General features: G+C 44.2%; 1 protein-coding gene across 3 annotated transcripts in view; it reads right to left on the minus strand.

Annotated features, from left to right (window-relative positions):
* The window catches only part of NHEJ1 (non-homologous end joining factor 1), a 99,674-nt gene that overhangs the window by 66,688 nt on the left and 12,204 nt on the right, over window positions 1–20,782 (minus strand). For all 3 annotated transcript variants that reach the window (XM_040986529.1, XM_040986527.1, XM_040986528.1), the window contains exons 4-5: window positions 17,949–18,087; window positions 16,960–17,018 (exon numbers count right to left, since the gene is read on the minus strand). In XM_040986529.1, coding sequence (XP_040842463.1) covers window positions 16,960–17,018; window positions 17,949–18,087 — 198 coding nt within the window. The remainder of the gene's footprint in view (window positions 1–16,959; window positions 17,019–17,948; window positions 18,088–20,782) is intronic.

Consider the following 20,782-nt stretch of genomic DNA (forward strand, 5'->3'; position numbering starts at 1 on the left):
GTAAAAAATACTGAATGCATACATACTTTTAAATATTACATTTCCTACAAACTCTTAAAACTATTCTCCTATTTTATATATTTAGAATACTCTGTAGACATAAATTCTAGAACTCTAACCTCACTTAAAAGCTCATCTTCCAAGGGCAGGAAACATGTTTTAACTTTTCAGCAGGATTCCTCCATATTTAATATTTTCAGGGATGCATAATTAGCACTGTCCACAGAGCTTAAACTTCTAAATACAAAAACAAATAGACAGAAGATATCCCACACAAAATGAAACTCTTTCTGAGCCTTTCAGCAGTTTCTTTCCTTGACCATTCGTTTCTGAGTGATATCTAGAATACCTATTAATCCTGCACACTCTAACACAGAACAGATAACCTACCAACCTAGAGGACACAATCTCTATAGAACTCTTACTTTGCAAGGTAGCTCGATATCCAAACACCATTATCTACAAATGAAGGGTCCAAGAAAGGCTTTTAGTTATAAGATTATGTTTATGGAAGTAATATACCAGGTAAAGCAGCAAGGTGAATTTCTTGATACTTTTGTTTTCTCTCTTCATTTTTATAACCAGAGACAGGTACCAATGTTAGAGAGCCCCCAAAGGCAAGACCTCTGAGCTATAATTTCTGTGTTTCTTGATCTACAAGGCACTGTAGCAGGTTAATAAAAGGAGACAAAATGAGCAAGGTTGCCCTTCAGAATTGAATAAACAAACAGGGATGCTAAGGACAGAAATTTTCATAATACAAAGTAAAAGTAATAAGTGACACAAGAAAGAGATGAAGCATTGTACAAATTCAGAAGAGGGAAAGAATGTGTGTAGTTTGTATTTTATTTCTGTTTCATTATTTCTGTAATGGCAGAAGAATTTTATAATCATTGGTCCCTCTTTTTTTTAAAAAAAAAAAACATGTATTTTATTTATTTGAAAAGCACACAGAGAGATAAAGTGTGTGTGTTCTCATCTGCTGGTTCACTCCCCAAATATCAACAACAGCTCCTGACCAAAGTCAAGGGCCAGGAACCCAACTAGGGGGTCTTTCGTGTGGGTAATGGACAATCAACTATCTGAGCCATTACTTGCTGTCTCCCACGGTGTGTATGCACAGGAAGCTGGAGTCAGGAGTGGAGTTGAGACCTGAATGCAAGATCTCCGTCATGAGACACAGACATCCTAAGCAGTGACAACCCCATAGTTCTTGCCTTCACACATCCCTTTTACTTTCACCAACAGGAACTTCATCTTCTCCACTGGCTTCTTTTTGCCTTCAAACACACAAGTGTTGAGTCTTTCCATCTTGTTTTCCTTAAGCAGGCTCTCCAGCTATCTCTCACTTCCTTGTCTTTGTGAAACTTCTCTCCTTAGATACATGTACTCATTGTTTCCACTGTCTTATCAATTGAGCCTTCTTTAACTGTTTGATATTTGATCTGCTGATACTGCCCAAGATGACTAATTACCTCTTACCATCCATCACCCATTCTCTTGGCTCTCTCTCTGCATGTTACAAGTGGATCGCCCTCCTGGGTGATGGAAAGAACACAGGATTTTAGACAAGACAAATATGAGTAAATCAATTGAGTAATTTTAAGAGATTTACTTTATCCCTGAGCCTCTGCTTTCCTTTTCTTTTTCTCTTTTTTTTTTAATCTTTAACATGGGAACTATATCACCTGGCTCCTAGGCGGGCTGTAAGTGTTCAATTGTAATACAGATAAATCACCCAATACTGTGTCTGGCACACACACAATGTCCATCTCATATCTGGTTAGTTACCTTTTCTTGACTAATCCACTGTATCCTGATTCTCTTTCGGTCTGCATTTCCATCAGTGCTTTATTGGCTCCTCCTGCTCCTTCCAGTAATGATCAGTTCCCAAATCTCAACCACTGAGACTTTCTTCTTTCTCCACATTTTTCTCGGCCAAAAGTGGATCCAATTCTCAGGCTTCAAATTAAACCCTTTGCAAAAAATATTTCTCAACCTCTGCTTTATTCAATCCCAATGTTTTCTTTTGGGGGGGTGAAGAGGTATTTGAGTATTTATTTACAAAACTCTTACGAATATAATCACTTTTAAAATACAGGGGGAAAAGGGGAGGGTCATATACTAATTGCTGAAGTGGCATAGAGACAGCACAGAAAAAAAAATCCTATGATCAGTTAAAAAAAATTAAAGCAAATAATTTCACATTGTTAAGTATCAGTCCCAATATTTTCAATTTTTTCCTGAGCAGTCCCACATGCCTGTCCTATAATCAACTTAAAATCAACATGTCTATGAAAAAGATCTTCCTCTTTTGGTTTTCAGTGAACTCTAATTATAAATAAGCCACTGATTTTCTTTGAATAGGCTAAGCATTGTTAAGTGGCCAGTCTATAATGAGTGGAATTTATGAAACCCTTCCTCTATAAAGGGAAAGTGGAAGGAGACTCAACTGTGTGTGTCATGAAGTGCCCCAGACATATATGATGCTTGGAGGTTAGGCCTGAAAAGAGCAGAATGTCTGCCTAAAATAAGACATTAGTAATCACTGCCTCAAAAATCAAAATCTAGGGTTCTGGTGTTGGCACACAGCAAGTAAAGTCACCCCCACAATGCCAGCATCACATCTGGGTGCCAGTTTATGTCCTAGCCGTTCCACTTCCAATCCAGCTCCCGGTTGTTGCACCTAGAAAAAGCAGTGGAGGAGGGCCTGAGTGCTTGGGCCCCTGTAGTCACAGGAGAGATTTGGATGAAGCTCCTGTCTCCTGGCTTTGGCTTGGCGCACCTCTGGCCATGCTGCCATGTGGGGAGTAAACTAGCAGATGAAAGATCTCTCCTTCTCTTCATTTTTCTCTCTCCCTGTAACTCCTCAAATAAATAAATAAAAAAATAAATAAATCTTCCCCAAAAAATCAAATTTGGGGGGCCCGGCGGCGTGGCCTAGTGGCTAAAACCCTCACCTTGAACATGCTCAGGATCCCATATGGGTGCCAGTTCTAACCCTGACAGCTCCACTTCCCATCCAGCTCCCTGCTTGTGACCTAGGAAAGCAGTCGAGGACGGCCCAAAGCTTTGGGACTCTGCACCCGCATGGGAGACCCGGAAGAAGTTCCTGGTTCCGGCTTCGGATCAGCACAGCTCTGGCTGTTGCACTCACTTGAGGAGTGAATCATCGGACGGAAGATCTTCCTCTCTGTCTCTCCTCCTCTCTGTATTACTGAATTTGTAATGAAAATAAATCTTTAAAAAAAAAAAACAATCGGGCCCGGCGCGGTGGCGCAAGTGGTTAAGTCCTCGCCTTGCACGCCCGGGATCCCATATGGGCGCCGGTTCTAATCCCGGCAGCCCCGCTTCCCTTCCAGCTCCCTGCCTGTGGCCCGGGAAAGCAGCTGAGGACGGCCCAAAGCTTTGGGACCCTGCACCCGCGTGGGAGACCCGGAAGAGGCTCCTGGCTTCGGATAGGCATAGTATCGGCCTGTTGCGGCTCACTTGGGGAGTGAATCATCGGACGGAAGATCTTTCTCTCTGTATCTCCTCTCTGTATATCCGCCTTTCCAATAAAAAATAATAAAAATAAATCTTTAAAAAAAAAAAAACAATCAAATTTGGACTAAATGGATTTCTAAGACTGGAGATTTAAATAAGAGTCCAACAGTGAATTCTGTGGAATCAGACATAAAAACAAACAAACAAATTAAAAACCCTAGTTTTCATTTTAGAAGAACTAGTAACTCCCTTTGAATGAAGTAAGATACACAGCCTGCTGGAGTGGTGTCTTAAATTGTGCCAGTCTATCTAGGTCTGAACACAGAGGCATGAATGATTTCACTTTCCACATATATTTTAAAAAGTATAAGCTTTGGGGCAGTGTTGTGGTGTGGTGAGTAAAGTTACTGACTACAAAATTGGTTTCTGTAAGTATCAGTTCAGGTCCTGGCTGCTCCATTTCCCATAGCCTTGAAAAAAGCAGTGGAGGGCCCAGTGCAGTAGCCTAGTGGCTGAAGTCCTTGGCTTGCACTCCAGGATCCCATATGGGTACAGGTTCTAATCCCAGCAGCTCTGCTTCCCATCCAGCTCCCTGCTTGTGGCCTGGGAAAGCCCTGGGACCCTGCAAACGTGTGGGAGACCTGGAAGATGCTCCTGGCTTCGGATCAGCTCAGTTCCAGCCATTGTAGCTGCTTGGGGAATGAATCATCGGATGGAAGATCTTCCTCTCTGTCTCTCCCCTTCTCTGTATATCTGACTTTCCAATAAAAACAAAATAAATCTTAAAAAAAAAAAAAAGAAACAGTAGAAGATGGCCCAAGTATTTAGATCCCTTCTTCTCGATGTGAGAGACCCACATGAATCTCCTGGCTTCTGTCTTTTGACTGATCAGTGCTGGCCCCCTCTTTCTATAATTTTGTTTTTCAAAATAAATACATAAATCTTAAAAAAAAAAAAAAGGTATTAGCCTTTATAAAGCTTTGTAAAAGAAAAGTGAAAAATGAGGCCCTTTGGGACCAGTGTTGTAGCACAGAAAATTAGGCTGCCACCTGCAATGCTGGCATTCCATGCCGATTTCAGTCCAGGCTGCTCCACAGATCCAGCTCCCTGTTGATACACCTAACAAAGTAGTAGGGATAGCTCAAAAGTTTGGGCTCCTGCCATCCATATGGAAAACCAGGATGGAATTCCTGGTTTAGACCTAGACTAACCTCTGGCAGTTGTAACCGTTGGGGATCATGTTTCTCCCTCTGTCTGTCCCTCTCTCATTGTAACTCTGCCTTTCAAAATAAATAAATAAATCCAGAAAGAAAAAGAAAGAACAATAGTAAAATAATGAAGCTTTTTATCTGTTCTTGGGCCAAGATGAAGAAAATGGAGACCTCTGGTAACAACAGCTCACTGGTTTTTCCCACATTGAGAAAACCCCATAAGAAGACAAAAGTCAGGAACCAGTATTTTGGTTTAGCATGTTAAGTCGCCTCCTACAGAGCCTAACATGACATATGAGCACCTTCCAGCTACTTCCCTTCTGATCCAGCTCCCACATATGTGGCTATGAATGCAGTAAATGATGGTCCACATAGTCTCCTGCCACACAGGTTCCTGGCTTCATCCTGACCCAGCCCCAGCGGCCATTTGAGGAGTGAACCAGTAAATATCTCTGTCTCTCCCTCTCTCTCTGTAAATCTATCTTTGAAATAAGTAATAAAATTGATATTTTAAAAATAAGGGGGGCAGACAGAACTGTGGCCCAACAGGCTAATCCTCTACCGGCTAGTGCTGGCATCTAACATGGGCACTGGTTCGTGTCCCAACTGCTCCACTTCCCCTGCAGCATCCTGCTTATGGCCTGGGAAAACAGTGAAGGATAGCTCAAGTCCTTGAACCCCATGTGGGAGACCTGGAAGAAGCTCCTGACTCTTGGAGTTGGACCAGCCCAACTCCAGCCATTGTGGCCATTTGGGGAGTGAGCCAGTAGATGGAAGATTTTCTCTTTCTCTCTTCTCTGTAGATCTACCTTTCAAATAAAAATAAATAAATCTCTAAAAAAAAAAAAAAGGTAAAAAATCTGAGTTAGAAAAAAGTACTTGTGTAACTGAGAAACATGTGGCTTTCCCCACTCCTTGAAGATTTTCATTCCAGACAGCAAATAGTGGGGGATTTGTGTTTTCAGCAAGGAAAACCATTCCTTTACATGCCCAAGATTAGATTTAGTGGAGCCCCACCCATGATTTTCTCAGTCTGTCAATGGCACCACTATTCTTCAGATTCCACAAGCATACCACCAACAGCTTGATCTTTCTAAAGACCACCTTCATGTGTCAATTCTCCAGCCAAAACTCTGAATGGCTTCCCATGATCCACAACACTAGTTAATAACTGCAAGGGGGAAGTGTCCTATCGTCTGCCTGTGAGATGTGCTCCCATTTCGAGAATCACTACACAAAATGACAACTGTCAATAACTGGATTGAGATGAGTATTTCCTCCATGAGTTACAAGAAGGAAAAAACTGCAAGCACCTTCATAACAACACACCGATCCTCCAGTCCAGAAATTTTAGGGCCTTCACCTTCCTTTTTCCTTTATTAAACAAACAAATCTCTCTTTTTACAATTTATTCTTTAAAGATTTATTTATTTTTGGCCCGGTGGCATGGCCTGGCGGCTGGGGTCCTCGTCTTGAACATTTTGGGATCCCATATGGGCGCCGGTTCTAATCCCAGCAGAGAGAAGGAGAGACAGAGAGGAAGATCCTCCATCCGATGATTCAATCCCCAAGTGAGTGCAACAGCTGGTACTGCGCCAATCCGAAGCCAGGAACCAGGAACCTCTTCCAGGTCTCCCACATGGGTGCAGGGTCCCAAAGCTTTGGGCCGTCATCGACTGCTTTCCCAGGCCACAAGCAGGGAGCTGGATGGGAAGTGGAGCAGCCGGGATCAGAACCAGTGCCCATATGGAATCCCAGTGCATTCAAGGTGAGAACCTTAGCTGCTAGGCCATCGTGCCAGGTCCTATAATTTATTTTTATTTGAAAGGCAGAATTACAACAGAGAGAGAAGGAAAGACAGACATATCTTCCTGCTGGTTCACTCCCCAACAGCCACCGTAGCTGAATCAGTCCTAAGGGAGTAGCCAGGAGCTTCTTCCTGGTCTCCCATGTGGTTGCAGGGACCCAAGTACTGGGCCATATTCTGCTGCCTTCCCAAGCACTCAGCAGGGAGTTGGACTAGAAGTAGAGCAGCTGTGACTCAAACCAGTGCCCATTGGGATACCACTGTCACAGGCAGAAGTTTAGCCTACTATGCCAGGGCACAGTCTTGGCCATTACCCGTTAAGCCTCAAGTTACTATCTTGCTATTTGCATTTTCTACTCATTCTCACCAACTCCTATTCATTTTTACTTTGCCTGCTTTGTCCACATGTTTCACATACAAAATGCCTTCCACATAACTCACCACGAAAACTAGAACCAACCATTTAAGTCCTGCTTTTTATAGGACACTTCTATGGATGACCTCACCATTGTGGCTCTTATATCATGCACTAAGGACTGGGAGTACTTTAATAATGACATTATTAACTCCTATATGCTCACAGAACCTGGTTTGGCTCATGTAAACCACTCATGAATATTCAAAGAAAGATTTATCTGCGAGATTCTCCAGGTCAGACAACTGAACACACATAATGGTAGGAAATAAATTCTCTTGGACCCAAACTGTACACAAAGGATATTGAAAAAGGTCCTCTCTGAAATGTATGCCTTTCCCAACATGCTAAACAACAGGTATATGACTAAAAAGGGCAGCCTGTCTAACTGTAAAGTATAGTCTTTTTAGCTTTATGACTAATTTTCCTTCCAGGATTTTGTGAGGCTCTTATTCCTTAAACTTCTGACCTATTAACCACTTACCTGGCTACAGGAAACAGGCTCTGGGATTTCTAAATAATAGAAGATTCAAAATTGTAACTACTTCCCAGAAAACATAAGTGTCAAAGAAATAAGGCAGGTAAGGGCCTCGGAAAGCAGTAGAGGATGACCCAAAAGCGTCGGGACCCTGCACTTGTATGGGAGACCCAGAAGAAACTCCTGGTTCTTGGCTTTGGATTGGCTCAGCTCTGGCCATTGCAGCCACTTGGGGAATGAACCAGTGGACAGAATATCTTTCTCTGTATCTCTCCTTCTCTCTATAAATCTGTCTTTCCAATAAAAATAAAATAAATCTTAAAAAAAAAAAGAAAACCTAAATTGTAACAATTAAAAAAACAAAAACAGCCATGTCACAGTGAGTTTCTTGGGTGGAGCTCAAATAAGGAATGATTTCTCTGGGACTTCCACGGACAAAGCCACTCTACTTGAAGGGCTACAACATGGAACCCACCAACTAGATCAGAAAAGCGAATGGGTTCTGTGAGGCTGGGTCATGAAGTCATCAAATATGTGAGTGAATCAGGTCTGGGAGTAGAATTTGCGGGGAAGTATGTAAGTTCACCCATGTGGAACAGCAATCTGCATTGGCACAGGCAATAACTGTGCCTGAGAATAGGCTTGGTTGGGGAGCTAAGGAGAAACTCAGGTGGGTTGGAATTCCTACTGGTGAACACAAGAGCCAGAATCAGGGCATTGTGCTGGGATAAACATGGCTGCAATCTCCCTCGGCACAGGTGTGGACTGGGTCTTGGGGAGGGCAAGACTGGGTTAGACTCCAGCACCCACCGGTACTCATGAGAATCAGGGTGGGTGTAGAACAGACTGGGCTAGGTCTAAGCTTCCACTGAACCACGTGAGAGCTGTGTCTGGGCACGGACCAGGTGTGGCTGGGCTGCAACACCCAACAGTAAGAACTAGAAAGGCTATGGGCCAATTGGGCAAGAACACCGTTCCTTCTAGGACAATAGTTGGACAAAGTCAACCTGGGCCAAAGACTCACCAGTGTGCACAAACTCTGCCACTGGGAGGAGTCTGGATAGAGGAGCTGGATGAACGCCTTTGTCAGGTTGCATGCAGTCCCTGCAGGTAAGCATAAGAACCAAGGCAAGGAGCAGCCCAAACCAGACCAGGTCACAGTATCTGCCAGCATACATATGGGTCAGGTCAGGGGACAGGCCAGGCTGGGCCAGTTCATAACATCTACTGGCAGATCCAAGAACCAGGATGGGGTGCTGGAGGGGCCAGGTTGTGCTGCAATACCAGCCAGTTAACACTCAAGCCAGGACTGGGGACTGACTGGCCAAGGCTATGCTGCAGCACCAATCAGCACAAGCTGGAACTGGGGGCAGAATGGATCAAACTAGACTGAAGTACCTGCTGGTGGATGCCGAGGAAAGATAAGCCATGCTAGTCTGGGGGTGGCAGGTGTCGGGTCCGTGAACCCCAGGGATAAGGCATCCAGAGGCTCCTGGATCTCCTGGTGAGGTTCTAGAGACCACCCACATGGTGGGCGTCAGGTCCATGAGCCCCAGAGCTGGGAGGTTCCAGTGGGGCCTAGGTCTCCTGGCCTAGAACCTAGAGCCCAACTATGTAGTGGGACAAGGAGCTATGTTATAGTAGGATAGTGTACTTTTCCTAGAAAAAGAGCAGAGATGGAAGAAAAACTTAGCATAAAAGTTTAACAAAAGGGATGATGCCTATGCAGAGTCAGGAATGCTGGATAGGATTTGCCATGAAGACAAGAGAGAAACATATAACAGGCAAACAGGTAAAGTAGGAAATGATCAATAGGATAGGGTGAGCAGAATGTAGTTGCTATGAAGGAGTATAAAGGAAAGTCAGCAGGAAATGATGAATGATCTTATGTGGCATGTTTGAGCTTTATCCTACAGGTCACTGTATGCAACTGGGAATCACTAGGGGACTTGCAGAAGGAAAGTGTCAAAATCAGGTTTCTGCTTCAGAGAGATTGCTTTGACCTAACTGTAAATCCAACTGGAGAATTATGATTGCCAAGAAAACAAGGTTGAAAGCTATCACACGACATGTCAAAAGAGGGAAGCGGGAATGGTTTAGTGACAGCAACGGAAGCTGGAAAACAGAAGGGCAGATTCAGAAGATTCAGATTCAATTAGCTGTTTTAGAGGTGAGGACTAAGAAGAAAGTAGGTGACTCTCATGTTTTTAGCTTAGAAAACTGAATGGATAATAGTACAATTCCCAGGAAGAAATATAAGGAAAAAAATAGATTTGGAAGGGTAGATAATTTATTAACAGGTATTAGGTTTGGCATATGTGGGATATGGTAAAAAAGACAAGTATGTAGAAAGAAATATGGGGGCTGCAAACAATGCAGATTTTATAGCAGCAAAACTGTTAGAATGACTGACTCTGGGCCAGAGAAGAGAGTAAAGGGTGAAAGGATCAAGGTCACAATTGCAGGAGACGCTAGCATTTAAGTGGCAGGTAGGGGATAGAGAGCCAGCTAAGGAAATCAAGTACACCAGTCCATTAACCAACTTAACAAAAGAGCAACTTTCAGGTTAAAGGCCTTCCCATTCTCCCCCTGTATCTTTGGTATAACTTCTAGTTTTACAGTAACGTACTTCTTCAGTGTTTGAAATGTGTCTGCTCTAGAATCAGGCTGCAATCAGACAGGGGATGAAGATAGTAACTCAAACTAGACGGGATACAGCAACCATGGCTCCACTTAGGATGCTGAATCAAATCAAGTTAACTACAGCCCCCCAAAATCCCTTAGTTATGGTATTATACTGAGCAGACTGTTTAAGTCTCTTAAGGCATTTAGAACATAGCAATGGTAGTGACCACTATGCCGAACACCCTCCTATGAAAACAGAGAAGGAGAGAATTACAGAATCCCCATCTCTGCTAAGGGCCTCCTCCCAAAGGAAGACAACTGCACACAACTGCCCAGGTTTTGGTGTCAAAGGCTGATTCTTGGCCAGGAGTTGCCAGCTGCAGAGGGCGGGGCTCTATTTTGGGCAGCCTGCTATCCCCCAGCCTGGCCGCGTCTGGTTTGAGCAGCATGCAGCCCCAGTGACTCACACACCCATGCAAACCGCCTGTGGCTCAGTGGCATGGCCTCGGAATGCCAGCCTTAGGCCAGCTCCCTCCTCACCCCATTACACTGGGATAAATAAATAAAAAGTCCGCCAGCAGCCACACAGCCTGATAGCAACCAGATGGGGAGAGAGAGAGAGAAGCAAGGATAGGGCCCCGGGAAGCAACTCCCTCCAGTGGAGTAGACCAAAGAGTGGGCTATGCCAGCCAGGCATCCTAAACTTCCTCTATAATGGGGTTCCTACAGTCATGCAACTATAGCCTGCAACTCTTCTCCCACTCCTGGAGGTGCCTCTCAATGTTAGGTGCCTTTCAGTTTTAGTAATTGCCTTTTTGGAGGACTGCTATCTGTAAGAGGATCATAACAACAGCTAGCCCACTCAGCCCTGACTTGAATGAAGATTGCCAGCATTCTCCCAATAGTTAGGTCACTACCAGCAGGACCCTTGCATTCTTTGTAACTGAAATATCAGAGGCTGTTAGGGGAGAATATAAATAAATAAAAGGATTGCATAGAAGGACATAATCTCTGTCCAATCCTTAATTGTTTTTCCTAGCCTTAGGACTCCAGAAACTTCCTTGTGTTACTACCCTGTGTGCCCTAAGTCTATGGCCTCTTACCTAGCAATATTTCCAGTGAGGCATACAAGTTGACCCCAGGCACTGACCGCATGGCCCTCTAACATTGGCTGTGGCCCCCCTGCACCTTCATCCCAAGCTCTCTCCCTGGTTTGTTTATCTTCCTATTTCACGTTGTTTATTTTGATGGCACATCCTTTCAGTTCAGTCTTGGGTAACCTCATGACCCTTCTGTGTCCTGTTTTGTAAGATTTCAGGCAAGCAGAGTAACTGAAAAGATGCAGTAGCTGTAAGAAGCTCTACAGTCCTGGGAGGGAGGGGTGGGGTCTTCAGTTCCAGCAGCTATGCAAGACATTTTGAGGATGTCTTTGAGGATGTCAGCGCAGTGGCCTCAGAGGTCACAAGGATTCCATATGACCCTGATCCATATGTCTCCCCACTAGTAAGGACAGCTAGCTAAAGGGCATCATCCTAAACTGTAAATCATGGAGTAGAGAGGTTCATGGGCAGGTATTTGGCCCAACAGTTAAGACATTGCTTAAGATGCCCACATTCTCTTTCAGACACATAGGTTTGAGTCCTGGTTCCATTTCCAAGTCCAGCTTCCTGACAATGTATGCTCTGGGAGGTAACACATGACAGTTCAAGTACTTGGGTCTCTGCCACTCATGTAAGAGACCTAAACTGAATACCTAGCTCCTGGCTTCTGGCTGGTCCTGTCCTGACTATTACAGGCATTTGACAGAAGACTCACCTATCTCTGCCTTTCAAATAAAGATAAACAAAGAAAATGCAGACTATTTAAAAATTCACATGTCCAGTAGATGTTGGGCAACCTAATAAACCATCACTTGGGATGTCCATCTTTCATATCTGAGCCCTGGGATTGAATCCTACCACTACTCCTGCTTCTAATGTAACTCCTGCTAAGAGACAACAAATGGTGGCTCAAGTACCAGTCTTCCATATACATGGAAGGCTGGGATGGAGTTTCTGACTCTTTGGCCTTGCCCAGCCCTAGCTATTTAGAGCATTTAGAAAGTGAACTGGAGGACCAAAGATCTTTCTCTTTCCTTTCAAATAAATAGAATGATTAAATAAACATTTTTTTCAATCATGCATGAATTTTAAAAATTAAAAACATAAAAAGGGCCTGGTGGCGTGGCCTAGCGGCTAAAGTCCTCACCTTGAATGCCCGGGATCCCATATAGGCGCCGGTTCTAACCCCGGTTCTAACCCCGGCAGCTCTACTTCCCATCCAGCTCCCTGCTTGTGGCCTAGGAAAGCAGTCAAGGACAGCCCAAAGCCTTGGGACCCTGCACCCGTGTGGGAGACCTGGAAGAAGTTCCTGGATCCTGGCTTCAGATCAGCATAGCATCGGCCGTTGCGCTCACTTGGGGTGTGAATCATTGGACGGAAGATCTTCCTCTCTGTCTCTCCTCCTCTCTGTACATCTGACTTTGTAATAAATAAATCTTAAAAAAAAAAAAACATAAAAAGAACTGTGTGGTTCTAAGTGTACAACTACAGGTAAAACCATAAGCAAGTTACTTCACCTCTCTGGGACTCAATTTCTTCAGCTATGGTAAGGTAGGGTCAGACATCTAGCCTTGCTATCAAGATGACTGTTAAGAACAGCATTCACAACAGGTATGCAGTGCAGAACCCACCTCCAGCTTCCTGCTAATGCAGATCCTCAGAAGCAGCATGGATGGCTCAAGTAATCAAGACTCCTGCCACCACTGTGAGGAAGCAACATTAAGGTCCCAGTTTCCAGCTTTGCCCTGGCTCAGTCCTGGCCAATGCAGACAGTTGGGGGGAATAAACCAGCAGATGAGAGCTCTTCCCTCTCTCTGCCTTTCAAATAAATTAATAAGCAAGTAAACAAAATGGAGGAATTCTACAATGATCCATCTCTCAAATCCTTTCACATATAATAAAAATCTATACATCTATAAGGTTTTGTTGTATTCCACCTAGACTCTATAGGATCAATATTCCTAAAAGCAGTTGTTCCACATGCTGCTCACTGGGGACCCGAGGATGACACTGAGTAGTTGTCCCACATCTTTGGGTACTGATGCAGTTAGGCTGCTAGGAGCAACCCTCTCCCATTTTCTCTCTCTTTTTTTTAAGATTTATTAATTTTTATTAGAAATGCAGATATACAGAGAGGAGGAGAGACAGAAGAAGGCCATCTGTCCGATGGTCCACTCCCCAAGCAGCTACAACAGCTGGAGCTGAGCCAATCCGAAGCCAGGAGCCTCTTCCAAGTTTCCCATGCAGGTGCAGGGTCCCAAGGCTTTGGGCCATCCTCGACTGCTTCCCCAGGCCACAAGCAGGGATCTGGATGGGAAGCATGGTGCCTGGGATTAGAACCAGGGCCCATACAGGATCCCAGTGCATGCAAGGCAAGGACTGCAACCGCTACGCTATCATGCCAGGCCCCTCCCATCTTCTTCTTCCTTTCTCCAGAAACAGGAAGAAAAGAAGAAGAAAAAAACGTTGGAAATAATTGTCTCATCTACTTTCTCCCATTCTTTGACATTTCTCACCCTAATCAGTGGTCCATATGGGTATCCATCCTTCTCAATTATGTAAATGTCACCAAAAGTAAATTTAAAAATATAAAAAGTTGATTCCAAAATACCAATATCCTTCCTAGGCTAGCACTTGCATGTTCTGTTTTGTTATTCAATTTCACAGGGCTCCCCTCTCTCCAATACTATAAAAGAAACCTCCAATTAAGATCTTCCCTGTGAGAATAAATGAAGACATCAAGTCGAGCTCTCTACCAAGCAAACCGTATCCACAGGTTACCACACTGCCACTACTTTCAAAAAGTCCTCTTGGCAGAGATTTGTCAAAATATTCATCCAGAAATTTGCTGAGAATCCACTACTTCCAGGCAAGTAGTACTAAGGATAAAAAAATGCTTTCAACAAGGTCCCTGCCTTCAGAGTCCACAGGTTAGTAGAAGAGAAAGTCACAGTTTAGCTGATAGCCATAGACAACAACAGTAATTCCACAATGTTATAAGTTATAAAATAGAGGCATAATGCACAGCACTATAGTAACAAAGAAATACTGTCTTTACAAAGAGAGTCCAGAAAAGATCTCCTAAAGAAACTGAAGCTGACACTATAAAGATTAATAGAAATTTACAAGGCAGTTTAGATCAAGGCACTGAGCATTCCAGGATAAAAATGGCACTGGGGAAATTAGAAATCATTCCATGTGGCTGAAGCATAAAGGACACAGAGGAAAATGTCAAAAAGTCAAGCTGGACAGGTAGGCAGGCACTGGATCAGGAAGGGGCCTCCCTGCTGGTCTAAGAATAAGCTTTGCATTGTTTAACAACACCACTGAAGCAGGCAGTTCTTACCTCATCCTCAGCCTATGTCAATCTCCTTACATCCAAATGCAGATACATAGAGATCGTCTGAGAGACAAATAACCTAGGACATTTCTTTCCATATCTCTATGGTCGCTCTTTCTCCATAGAAACTTGACATCTATTCTGCCTCAAGACTCTTCTTCCTCTCCAGAGTTATAATCACTTCTATGAAAATCAACCCCAAGGACTGTGGGGCCATTACCCAGGCAAATATATACAAACAGAACAGATGGTTCCAAGTCTAGCTAAACCCCTAAGAAAAATGCTAATTTGAGGTTCAAAAGAGCTGTCAGTCACCAACCTTGTCCACAAAGAGCTTACCAATTAGCCTAGAAGACATGACAGGAATATGAATAATCTCTACATAAGTCAAGTTGAGCATCCCTAACTTGAACATCTAAATGCTCTAAAGCCCAAAATTTTTTGAGCACCAACTGTGCCACCACAAGTGGAAAATTCCACACCTGACCTCATGTGATGAGTCACAGTCAAAATGCAGGTGCGCTAAAAATATTATATAAAATTAGCTTCAGGCTATGTGTACAAAACATATATGAAACATAAATGCATTTCATGTTTAGACTTGAGTTCTATCCCTAAGACATCTCATTATTGCCAGTTTCCCCAGATCTGAAAGAACCCAAAGTCAAACACTTCTGGTACCAGGCATTTCAGATAAAGGATACTCAACATGTACTATAATAGTATGATTTACTTTCATAACACAGTACCAACTTGAGTAATGTGTATAATTAGAAAATGGAGCAATAATACTAAGGTGCCAACTGTACAACCAACAAGTCCCAAAAGAGTTAGGAAAGCAGAAGAGCAATATTGACTGGTATTATCAAAGGTCACTATTATTAATACTGCCCTTGTTTGGCATTTAATAGTTGTTTCTCTTGGCCAAGTTCAATCCTTAGAAGGGAAACCTAGGCATGAGCCTCTGACAGGCCACAATTATCTACTCCCCATTCATTCCTTTGCCAATCCTCTTGTATAAACACTGTGATTTTCCATAGCCTACTGTGCCCACAAGACAGTCCCCAAATGGTAGCCCTGAGCTTTTCACCTTCTTCTACTGCTGGATCCTGAAAGGGGTTGGACAAATAATAACCACTACTCTTCACTCTATATCTAGACTTGTAACTAGCTCTCAGCAAGCAATAGTTTAACAGCTTGTCAACCAAACTTTCCAACGTTAGAGAATTCTAAGTCCCTGGGTACTTTCAGAGAGATGTATTTTATAAATATTAATCATAGGGCTGATATTGTGACACCATTTACTGACACCTGCAATGCTGGCATCCCACATGAACAACAGTTCAAATCCTGGCTGCTCCATTGCCAATCCAGATCATATCCCTACAAAGGTGCCTATAACATCAGATCAAGATGGCCCAAGTACTTGAGTCCCTACCATCCACCTGGAAAACTGGATGGAGTTTCAGGCTCCTGACTGGGATGGACACGTCCTGAAAGTTGTGACTATATGGGGAGTGAGCCAGCAGACAAAAGATCTCTCTCTCTTTCTCTGTCTCTCCCTCTCTTTTTCTGTAACTATGTCTTTCAAATAAATAAATCTTAAAGAAAAAAGCTAAACAGGGCCCAGCACAATGGCTCGATTGGCTAATCCTCACCTTGCAAGCGCCAGGATCCCATATGGCACTGGTTCATGTCCTGGCTGCTCCACTTCCCATCCAGCTTCCTGCTTGTGGCCTGGGAAAGCAGTCGAGGATGGCCCAACGCCTCGGAACCCTGCACCTAAGTGGGAGACCTGGAAGAAATTCCTGGCTCCTGGCTTTGGATTGACTCCATGTTGGGAGTGAACCAGTGGACAGGATACCTTTTTCTGTGTGTCTCATTCTCTCTGTAAATGTCTTTACAATAAAAATAAATAATTAAAAAAAAAATAGCTAAAAAGGGCCCAGTACAGTAGCCTAGCAACTAAAGTCCTCACCTTGAGCGCTCCGGAATCTCATATGAGCACCGGTTCTAATCCCGGCAGCCCCCTTCCCATCCAGCTCCCTGCTTGTGGCCTGGGATAGCAGTCCAGGATAGCTAAAAGCCATGGCATCCTGCACCCGCATAGAAGACCTGGAGGAAGTTCCTGGCTCCTGGTTTCAGATTAGCACAACGCCAGCCGTTGCAGTCACTTGGGGAGTGAATCATCGGACGGAAGAGCTTCTCTCTTTCTGTCCTCCTCTCTGTATATCTGACTTGGCAATAAAAATAAATAATTCTTTAAAAAATTAGCTAAACAGCCCATTCTCATGTTTTACATTGTTTCCCCCTTCTACCCTGCAACTTCCCTCTGAATCTCTAGTTTTATCAGACTTTCTAGGGGCAAGTGTTTCAGAGAAAGGACTTTCCAGCCACACACTGCCTAATGCCCAAAATGTAAGCTGTCATTCAAGCACCTAGAAACAGGAAGTAAAGCAAAGTTACACAGGAAAAAAGGACTTAATGAACACCCTACCTCTACCATGAAATGTTCTAAGAAGGAATTTTCTTCAAATGGTTCTGTCTTCAGTCGACCTGTAATAAGAATGGATATCGAAATGAAATGTGAGTATTAGAATGAGCTTCCGGGCCCGGTGCGGCCTAGTGGCTGAAGTCCTCACCTTGAATGTGCTGGGATCCCATATAGGCGCCAGTTCTAATCCCGGCAGCTCCACTTCCCATCCAGCTCCCTGCTTGTGGCCTGGGAAAGCAGTCAAGAATGGCCCAAAGCCTTGGGACCTTGCACCCATGTGGGAGACCTGGAAGAAGCTCCTGGATCCTGCCTTTGGATTGGCGTAGCACCGGCTGTTGCGCTCACTTGGGGAGTGAATCACTGGACGGAAGATCTTCCTCTCTGTCTCTCCTCCTCTCTGTATATCTGATTTCCAATAAAAAAAAATTTTTAAATCTTAGAAAAAAAAAAAAGAATGAACTTCCCTCCTGTGAGATGGAAATAAAACAGAGCACAAAATTCCTTAGAAAAGAAAAAAAAAAAAACACAGCATCCAGAAATACTTGGTCCCAAGGAAAAGGCAGGGCTGAGAGTAGGCCAGCCACAGAAGGGGTGATAAACACCAAATGGCAGGTTCGGGGCAAAACCTACCCTAGGAGTTGTTCCCACCAGAAAGACAAAGGTCAAGTGGAACTTTCACTCTGAAGTTGGAGCTTTATCGCTTCCTCAACTCCCAAGTTCATGTTGCCCTGGTACAATTCTGCTTAGCTGTTGGCTTCTTTGCAGTCTTTCTTTGTCATCGCTTAGGACACATCTGGTTTGGGGGGTACTCAAGGCTTCTTTTGGCCACTTGGTTGTACTCAAGGCAGAGAAAAGTGTCATTTGGTTCCAGGTCAGTACCCAGCATTCACCAGGGAAAACACTTTTCTGATGCAAATGGTCCTCGCCCTTTCCTATGACCTAAGACTATCTGTACCACTCTCCATCTAACTCCTCCAAGAATGTCCTCTTACCTCGGCTCAGCACGGCCCCACTCTCCTGGTACTCCTGGATTTCGACATCTTTCATGCGAAGCAACATTGCTAGCTCCCTCACTTGGCTCTGCAATGCCAGACTCATGCCCATCAGAGGACGAATCAAATGCTGGGAGACCTTTAATGGAGAAGAGATCAATTCACCAATAGATCCTTAACAGAGTGCTCCCTAAAAATTGAAATTATGTACCAGAATTTCCTAAGCACTCAAAGTTTCATAGGCAAGCAATCAGTTTACATGAATATAAACACATATGTATTAAATAAACACATTAAAGAGGTAAAGAGTAAAAACCAGAAGAGAACACCTATAAATAAATAACCTGAAGTCATAGATTAGCTTTATGGACCTGCGATTCTCCTGACAGTTTAGAAGATGAGACCAGGGCCCAATACAGTGGCCTAGTGGCTGAAGTCCTCGCCTTAAACGCGCTGGCATCCCATATGGGCGCTGGTTCTAGTCCCGGCAGTCCCGCATCCCATCCAGCTCCCAGCTTGTGGCCTGGGAAAGCAGTCAAGAACAGCCCAGGGCCTTGGAATCCAGCACCCATATGAGAGACCTGGAAGAGGTTCTTGGCTCCTGGCTTTGGATGGGTGTGGCTCCAGATGGGTGTGGCTCCAGCTGTTGCAGCCACTTGGGGATCTTCCACTCTGTGTCTCCTCTCTGTATATCTGACTTTGCAATAAAAATAAATAAATCTTCTAAAATAAAAAAGAAGATGAGACCAGAGAGCTAGTAGAAAATGCAAACAAGTGCTCTACTAGAAATAAGACCACAGACCACGGGCCCAGCGTGGTGGCGCAGTGGTTAAAGTCTTCGCCTTGCACGCCCAGGATCCCATATGGGTGCCGGTTCTATCCCGGCAGCCCCGCTTCCCATCCAGCTCCCTGCTTGTGGCCTGGGAGAGCAGTCGAGGATGGCCCAAAGCTTTGGGATCCTGCACCCGCGTGGGAGACCCAGAAGAGGCTCCTGGCTTAGGATCAGCATAGCATTGGCCATTGCGCTCACTTGGGGAGTGAATCATCGGACGGAAGATCTTCCTCTCTGTCTCTCCTTTATATCCACCTTTTCAATAAAAAAATAATAAAAATAAATTAAAAAAAAAAAAAAGAAATAAGACCAAAAGCCACCATTGTTACATGGTTGCATATTATTTGACTGTATATGCCCATGCCCTCAGACTAGTCCAATCTCCAAATTCCTGTAATGGTTGGGGCTGGGTCAGGGCCAACACCCTGAAAATGCAAGCCAGGTCTCCCACATGGGTATTAAGAACCCAATTACTTGAGCCCTCACTGGTACCTTCCAAGATGTGTACTGACAAGAGGCTAGATTCAGGAGACAAAATTGAGATTCAGGGTCCGGCACGATAGCATAATGGTTAAGGTCCTCACCTTCAGCGCACCCGGGATCCCATATGGACACTGGTTCTAAACTCAGCAGCTCCACTTCTCATCCAGCTCCCTGCTTACAGCCTGGGAAAGCAGTTGAGGACGGCCCAAAGCCTTGGGACCTTGCACCCGCGTGGGATACCCAGAAGAAGTTCCTGGATCCTGGCTTTGGATTGGCACAGCACTGGCTGTTGCACTCACTTGGGGAGTGAATCATTGGATGGAAGATCTTCCTCTCTGTCTCTCCTCCTCTCTGTATATCTGTCTTTCCAATAAAAGAAATAAATATTTTTTTAAAAATTGAGATTCAAATCCAGGTACTCTGATATGGGATGCAGGTATCTTAATCACTAAGCTTAATATCTGCTCCATGGAAGGCGGAATTTAAAAGTAATAAGCTGGGATCTCTAATAAAAGAAATAACTAAACAACAAAACATTAAAACTATTGCTTGGGGACCCAGCGCGGTTGCCTAGTGGCTGAAGTCCTTGCCTTGTACACCTGGGATTCCACATGGGTGCTGGTTCTATACTTGATCTTAGCCAAAAGGCTGAGAAGCGATGGTGGGTGCTGGCTCTAATTCTAGCTACTTCATTTCCGTTCTAGCTCCCTGCCTGTGGCCTAGGAAAGCAGCAGAAAACAATCCAAAGCCTTGGTACCTGCACTCGCCTGGGAGACCCAAAAGAAGCTCTTGACTCTGGCTTTGGATCAGCTCAGCTCCAGCCATTGCAACCACTTGGGGAGTGAACCAGTGAAGGGAGGATCTTTCTTTCTCTCCTTCACTCTTGACTTTCCAATAAAAATAAATAAATCTACAAAAAAAAAAAAAAGAAAGAAAAAAGAAAAACAACAACTGCTACTTGGCTGCTTTTAATTTATACAGTAGGACTAGGAGCATGATCTATAGGTAACATGCATAATGAAAAGGGAAAGAAATGACTTTCAAAATTCACAGCCTGGTCACAGAAACACAAAGGAAAAGTGAAAAGTGCATTCTGGGTAGGAAGCTGAGGGGGAGAAACCGTGTGTTTACCTCAGATAAAAGCAAGCATTGTGCTACTCAGCAAGACAATGGGGAAAAGGCCTGGAGGGCATCTCAGAAATCTTGGAGCCAGCCTTCCCTTCAAGGACCCAGAGCAAGGACAAAATTGGCTCTGGAAACCACACCGCACTTGCCACAGGCTTGCTGTTGACTACCACCTTGGGATCTGTCTCTTGGCCAGCGAACCACTCCAAGGCCACAACCATGGGTCCTGAGGTCTCAGGTATGGCTCATGGTGGCAGCTGCCTATTAGGGTCAGTCGTCACATAAGCCTGGTTTTGCAAACACTTAAGAAAACAAGAATCATAGAGTCATAGCAGCTTCCATTAAGTTTTCAAAGGGAAAGCCCGGGAAGGATTCAAGTTTGCTGACCAGTTGG

This window comes from Ochotona curzoniae, unplaced genomic scaffold, assembly GCF_017591425.1.
Source record: "Ochotona curzoniae isolate NIBS_2020 unplaced genomic scaffold, NIBS_Ocur_1.0 contig_4514, whole genome shotgun sequence".
In the NCBI taxonomy this organism is placed as follows: Eukaryota; Metazoa; Chordata; class Mammalia; order Lagomorpha; family Ochotonidae; genus Ochotona; species Ochotona curzoniae.